The sequence below is a fragment of the Strix aluco genome, chromosome 15 (assembly GCF_031877795.1).
Source record: "Strix aluco isolate bStrAlu1 chromosome 15, bStrAlu1.hap1, whole genome shotgun sequence".
NCBI lineage: Eukaryota > Metazoa > Chordata > Aves > Strigiformes > Strigidae > Strix > Strix aluco.
Genome location: NC_133945.1, coordinates 3,303,121 through 3,310,751, shown reverse-complemented (window position 1 = coordinate 3,310,751; position 7,631 = coordinate 3,303,121). Strand labels below are relative to the sequence as shown.

The 7,631-nt window shown below is 47.2% G+C and overlaps 1 protein-coding gene across 4 annotated transcripts in view; it reads right to left on the bottom strand.

Moving 5' to 3' along the window:
- Positions 1–7,631, bottom strand: part of IFT140 (intraflagellar transport 140) — a 91,612-nt gene that overhangs the window by 8,165 nt on the left and 75,816 nt on the right. For all 4 annotated transcript variants that reach the window (XM_074840687.1, XM_074840685.1, XM_074840686.1 and 1 more), the window contains exon 19: positions 1,025–1,202. In XM_074840687.1, coding sequence (XP_074696788.1) covers positions 1,025–1,202 — 178 coding nt within the window. The remainder of the gene's footprint in view (positions 1–1,024; positions 1,203–7,631) is intronic.

The following is a 7,631-nucleotide window of genomic DNA, read 5'->3' as shown; positions in this document are numbered from 1 at the left end:
TTTTGGTGTGTATTTGGTGCCTGGTCTGGCTCCAGATACAAGTACAAGGGACAGTCACCCCGTGCACCAGAGTACAGGGAGAACAGCTTGACCACGTCCTCTGGCTGTGCTGGATGCAGGCAAGTTACTGCTCCCAGGAGAGGAGAAGCCAGGATGGAAATCTGGGTGACTGTAGTAGAGCAGGCCAAGTACAGCTGCAGTAGAGACAGCACAGGCAGCAAATGTGACTGGCCAGAGCTCTCCAACCCCGCAGGAAACATCAATTTTGCCTAAACTGCTTAAATGCCTTGAGGCAGCCCATGCTCTCTGGGAGAACACAGCTTTAGCCTTTCACTCTACAAACAAACATGTCAAAATGGAACATGAGTTTCCCATATTGGACCTTAAAATATGTTTGTTGAAACATTTTAGCTAGAAGACTTTAAAGTACATGTCAAACCTAGAATGATTAAGCTTGGAAGAATTATGCCCCAAGAAAACACTTCTTCTGTTTAATGTTTCACACATAAATCATCCTTAAAAGATGTTTCCTTCATTCAGCAGTTTCCTTCATTCAGCAGTTTTTCATATGCGAGTAGAACTCCCACATAAATTCTGTACAGCAGTTAAGAAAACAGACCAATTAATCTGCTGTACCCTTCGGCAGCTCTGGCTCTTGGTACTCTTATTTCCAGGCATCAGATTCTGCCATGCTCACTCCCATCTACTTTTTGAGGAACACAAAAAGGGCTCGGGGGGCTGCTGAACCTCTGGAGTTGAGGCAAAGCCCCTGAGGAGTGTCACGTGGGAATCGCACAGCTCGGGGTTGTGCAGTGCTGAAGGAGATGCCTGTGTCCCTCGGATAAAAACCTGACAGCAGGAAAATAATTGTCAGAACTATTCTTCATCACTCCCTGGAAACCTGGCAATAGGTCTTACTCCCCTCCAAGGTTTTTGCACCTCAGAATTTTTAAAAAATGATCAGGTTCTCATTTCTGTCCCTAGTTCAGTGGGGTGGGCACTCCTGGATGCGGGTGGGGTTTACCAGCATGCCCAGCTGAATGGCCAGCACGGCCACCCTGGCCTCCTGCTCCGGTTCTTGTTCAGCCTCCCGCAACGCCTTGGCTCCTCTTGCGTGACCCATGTTTCCGAGGCAAATTTTGGCAACATCGAGCCTCTGAGTCTTCACGCACATGCGAGCCATGCTCTCCCAGACAGCCTCACTGTGAGAAATGGGAAAGAAACGGAGAGCTGTTATGGGGTCACAGGTAAGGCTTGGGTGCTGAGCGGGCAAGATGCAAGGAAAGAGGAGAGTGTTAAAAGGAAAACCATTAGTACATGGGACACTTGCTGAATGTAACGGACTGTGTGAAGATTGAAGAGGAACAGAAATAGGCCTCAGACATAAAGGTTAGTTCTGGAGCTGAATGCCCACAGCCTTAAGGAAATACTGTGGCATTTGTTTAACCCCAATGTCTGAACAAAAGCAGTTACGCTTGCACATGTATGAACAGTTACCATGCACCCATCACTGTGGTTCTTGTGGTAGCTGCAACCTATTCACAATATCCCCATGTCGATGGTCATAATTTGAAAGTAAAACGTTAAGAAAAGTCTTATATATGTAATCCCTACACTGGACATGTCCTGCTACTGCCCTATGTAGTTCAAACACGGAACAGCCATTAGGAGCCTAATAGTTGCACTCAGGAACAGGGAATGATGCGTAGGGAACAACTGACCAAACTATCATGGTCTAATTTAAAACTTGCATTAAAAATAGCACAAAGAAAAGCTTTGTGATGCTCAGAATGAGAACTCCTCAGGGCTAAGAGCTTACACTTCACATCATTGCCAAATCCTCTGCCAAGACAGAGGCAGGGACTGGCTGAGCGCCGTGCTCCCATGCAGGAACATCGGGTCTCAGCAGGCAGCACTGCTCAACGCCAGGACCACAACACAGCTGACCATTACATGGGGTGACAAGCAAAGATTTTTGTAGATTCCCTTTACATTTGAGGCTCTTCAGAATAAAATGCAATATGTTTGACTAATAGAAACCATAAGCATTCAAAATACGGGTTTTTTTTCAGTGTGTGAACCTCAGCAAAAGTATGGTCCATACAGTTCCCAGACACCAACGCAGCATAAAATATCTCAATGATAAAAGCAAGGAAGAAAAAAAAAAAAGTTGAATGACACTTCAGGTCCTGCATCTGCAAGCAAATCCCCTACCAGTTTTCCCATGATTAAAATGTTTTTCTCTTCCCAGTTGCTGTGGGAAAGCCCTGCACAAACCAGGAAGCAGCAAAGCAGATGAGACACGACATGCTGTCAAATACACACAGTAAAGAAAGGCAGAGAAAAAATGCTTTTCCTAATTTACTGTACAATTAGATCAGCTTTTATCTGCAACTACAACTGGTATAAATTTTCCAGGTAGTAATCAGGATGGATATAGACATAAACTTCATTAAGGCCAAACAGTATAGAGAAAATACAATAGGATCAGAAGTGATAAATCAGGGGCAAAATTCAGACAGTTCAGAAGTTTTGTTTGTTTAGAAGAGCAAAAATGCATGTCTGAATATTTTACTGAATTTCTTACACGCGCATGTCCATGCTGAACGTGGTTCAAGCACAGCCTCCTCCCATGTGCTGCTCTGACATGTCCCAGTACCCCAGAATGGGAAGCCAAAAGGAACACAGAAACAGAGCGCAGTCGTTTCTGAACTGGAAAGGCCTTACATAAACTTCAGCGCTAGATCCTGCTGAGTGTAAGTCTATGCATCGCCACTAATACGGAAATGCTGACCTATATCAGCAGAAGATTTGACCTTGATAATTTTTGAAAAATTGGAATTGGTTTCTCTTTTATTTCAGCCACTGCCTGTACCTGGAACTGGGAAAAGCACAAACCCCACCTTTAAAGATCATTAAGGTTGTGTTAGATATTGTCACCTGGCTTTGATCAACAAGGACAGCGAGTTCTGTCTTTAGTAAAAGATGTCAAATCTTGTGCACGTGGGCATGGCTGTGCTTCTCCATGCATAAGGAAAAGAAATGTATTTTCCAAACTCTGTAGCATGCCAGAAGAAGTTGCCAAAGCCGTTTCACTTGGAGCGAAGGAACACGCGCCTGTGCTGCGCTTTGTCAAACTGACTAACAGCAGGTTTCTGAAAGGAAATCAAAATGTTCATTTTTCAGAGCCTTGGCAGCTTGCAGTTCCCTCAGTGCAAGATGAGAGTTCATGGGCTTGAACAGATGAACGGATGGGAAATCTTATTTAGACTACAGGGAGTGGAAACTTTTGAAAGGAAATAGACCAAATAGTGTATTTTAAAGTACAAAAATTAAAAGATAACAGAGACACCCAGCAGGACTTAGAAGATGCTACTCATCCTCCTTTGGCTGTATTATGCTTTCCTGAGTGGCAATGGCTCCTGCCAACTTCAAACCTTGGTGGGAGCTGCTGCCCCTGGGATTCCTCTTTGGCAGCTCTCGCCCCGCTCACAGCCTGCCCGAGGGCCACTCTGGCACCCATGCCAGCTGTATGCCACGGACCACCCAGATGTACCTCTGCCCTGAGGAGCTAGAGCTCTGCCCTCCCACCTCTTTTGCCTCCACTCCAAACCATTTGCAAAATCAACCTGAGAGGCTCCAGCAGCGGGGTACCGCTTGGGTGCCACAAATACAGAGGAAGAATCGTGTCCAGTTGATGTGCTCTGCATTTAGTTTTCCTCTGGCAAGCACTGCCTCCCCAACAGTCCCGGCTGGGCAGATGGTGAGCGCACATCAGAATTCAGCACTGTGGTCAAACCAGGCCAAAGGCACCGAGTTTGGGATTGTTCACAGCAGAGCAGTGCTTGTACGGGCTCACTCAGCGCAGAGACCAAAGCAGGAGACAGGCTGAGAGCAGCTCACCAGCACAGATGCCTGAGAAATGGGAAAACAGTCTCCTCTAACCATCCCTTCTCCTGCCTCTGCCTTCCAGAAGCACTTGAAGGAATGATTCATCTAACGAACGTGGCCCTGCTCTGCACAGGGGGTCCCAATCTCCCACCACTTTGTCAGTGGCTGTACGGGGGGAAGCCCACAGACAAACCTCCCCTGGTCCCTGTGGAGCTGCAGCAGAGGCTGGTTCTCTCCAGCAGACACACCCCTCACAAGAAGGACACTGCTCTGATAAGGTATTATTTCAATTTTCCTGCTGCAGCAAAATATTAGAAAACTGTTTCTGCTTTGAGAGACCAATCACTTCAGCACCACACTCCACATACTGCTGCCAAGGTATGCCAGTATTTCTGACACAGCAACATACCGTTTGCTTGCAAAGACCATCTTCACATGCATATATGATATACTTATTAAGGTATTTGTAGTTATTATTTTCACAGAATCACGGAATTGTCTAGGTTGGAAAAGACCTTGAAGATCATCCAGTCCAACCACTGACCTAACACTGACCGTTCCCAACTACACCAGATCCCTCAGCGCTGGCTCAACCCGACTCTTCAACCCCTCCAGGGATGGGGACTCCCCCCCTGCCCTGGGCAGCCCATTCCAACGCCCAACAACCCCTTCTGCAAAGAAATCCTTCCTAAGAGCCAGTCTGACCCTGCCCTGGCGCAGCTTGAGGCCATTCCCTCTTGCCCTGGCGCTGGTTCCTTGGCTCAAGAGACTCATCCCCCCTCTCTGCACCCTCCTTTCAGGCAGTTGTAGAGGGCCATGAGGTCTCCCCTCAGCCTCCTCTTCTCCAGACTAAACCCCGCCAGTTCCCTCAGCCGCTCCCCATCAGACCTGTGCTCCAGACCCTGCACCAGCTCCGTTGCCCTTCTCTGGACACGCTCGAGTCATTCAATGGCCTTTTTGGAGTGAGGGGCCCAAAACTGAACCCACTCATCGAGGGGTGGCCTCACCAGTGCCGAGCACAGGGGTAAGATCCCTTCCCTGTCCCTGCTGGCCACGCTAGTGCTGATACAAGCCAGGATGCCATTGGCCTTCTTGGCCACCTGGGCACACTGCTGGCTCCTGTTCAGCCGGCTGGCAATCAACACCCCCATTTAATATATTTTATTAAAAAATATTTTAATATATAGTTTATTATATCTTATTTAAAAACTAGAAAGGTACCAGAATAACACCACCCTGTGAAATGCAAAAGATCTGAAATACTTTACAAAAATAAACTACCACACAACACACAGAAGGTCCCACTGCTTAACAGAGGCACAAAGCCCAAGAGCTACTGCCCCCCACGGAGCACTGCAGCCAAGCCTTGGCCAGGCAACGGCCCGGACCGCAGCCCCCCAACCCCACGGGGGGGTAACGCAGCCCACCAGTGCTCCCACACCCTGGGCACTGACCCGCCACAGCTCCTGCACAAAGACCAGGGGACCTTTAGCCAGAATCTCAGTTCTACCTTCACCCTGAAAGGACACCTCCAGTCTCTCCACACCACGGCTGAGCAGAGAAAACAGACACATTGTATAATGCCAAATTCTTTTTTAGAGATTTCCCTTGCAAAACTATTCAGCTCGAGGCACCCAGCGGGTTTGTGGGCAGGCCTGCTGGCAAGGGATGGGTTTAGAGAAGAGAATGGTTCTAGAAGCATCAGCAACACGCTTCCACGTTTCTCTGTGGCTCAAGAAGACCAGCCTCAGCCTCAGCATGGCACAACCTCCCTGGCAGGCGGACACCTCCAGCACCAAGTCCTGCCCATCGGTTTTGCTGCCCCTCAGGAATGTGGGCAAATTAATGCAGGTCTGGTTAAGGAACAAGAAACAGGAGGTGCAGAACAGGCTTAAATCCCAGGCAAAACCGCGGTTTATTTCTCAGCAGTTGTTAGTGTAGGGCGAAGGACAAACCTGCCCTTGCACCCCTAAAAGGCAGCAGCACTTCTTCCCAGTCCTGGCCCTGCTGTTGCATATAAAATGCCAAGTAATGATTTACCCTGCCCCCAGCTCATGCTCTGGGAATTTCCTGTTCTTCCCCTCCTCCTCCTCCTTCTCTCCCCCCTGGAAAGCTGCTCTCATCTGCACTTAATCAGCCAAAGCTGGAAACCTAACGAAGCCCAGACGCAGCGCAGGGCGAGCAGAGCCCTGGGAGAGCGCTCCCCAAGCGCTGCGGGGGGGCAACGCCTCCCCAGGAAACCCAGACATAAATCTGCTGCTGCTGCACCCCAAACTCCCCAGGCCACAGCAGCAGTGCTGTGGATTTGGAAAGCAAACTCCCACACTTCTTAAGACTGGACACAAGTTTTACCACGTATTTGATGAAAGACTTTTTGTGCCTTTATAGCGAATATTTTGCATCTGTTTTTCCACGAAACGATGCTTGTAGCATCTAACAGTCTGACTTTACAAACCCTCATGTTCGTATATATTTTTCATTGTCCATTTTGCACGAAAGTTTGAAGAAAAAAATCCAGTAAATGGAGTATTATTTAGAAGTGCTGGAGATTTATATGTCTGAAGCATCTCACTACAAAATCCCTCTCCCTCTCGTTAATGGGGTATATTTGGAAAATGAACATATGTTCTGTCTCTTGCCTCTAAATATCTTAATCAGGAGAAAAAAAGAATCTCCTTCGGATTTGGGCCCCACTTTGCTGAACAGGCCCCTGAGCACTCTGCTTTAAATGATTACTGTATAATGCAAAGGGAAATACTAATATAATATCTACAGCACTAATATAATATCTATAACACTATGATATATATATAACAATATATTATTACTTTCCTGTAACATTATATTATAGAAAATTAATATATAATTATGTCCCTCAAGCATACATCTACCTGGAGTGGGGGGTGTCCCCTTGTGCCCCAGGCACCGCCTGGGCCGTCAAAAATGGAAATAAATCCAGCAACAGGAGAGCTTTTGCTGAGCCTACAGTGGGGACAAGGAAGCTTCACTTCCCTGTCAAGAAATTCCGAGCAGATTCTCAGCAGCTTGGCCAGCCGGCCCGCTGCAGATGAACCGTTCTGGTGCGAAGGGTTTGCTACGAGACTCCCCCTGACGTGATGTGTCTGGGCTGGCCGTGACAAACGCTGCCGGGCACTGGGCACCACCCTTCCCCAGCCCCCAGCTGCTGCCTACGTGCTGCTCAGGGGTGTTTTCTATGCAAAGGAATTTTCTGTGCAAAGGAAAAGGATGGGACAAAGCAGGTGCTACTTCCTAAAGGAAAATTAACAACATCTATTACTATTTTTCAAATGTGAATTCTTTGCCTGGATTGCAGAACTTAAAAGTTGCACCTTCCAACCCCTGAGAAAACATGTTATAATAATGTAGTCTGGCTGAAATGTGTAACAGCAGGTGATTCTGACCAAATAATTCATTTATGATCAACTTTACATATATGTGATTTAACAGACCAGTCACAGGATAAAAGCATCCTGCTGTGGACCATAACGGCTACAAGAGGGCTTGGACATGGTCAGACAAGACAAACTACACGACACCTAAGGTTAGCAGGGATGAAAAGCTGATCATTTGGATGTGCTATGTAAAGTTTTAAACACAGCTATATAAATGGACACTGATCTTGTCTTCAAACCACTGCAAAATAAACAGAGAGTTAAAATGTCAAAATTGGTGGTTTACTGTTTGTTCTCTCGTAACCCGGAAAAAACTCAGGACTTGAA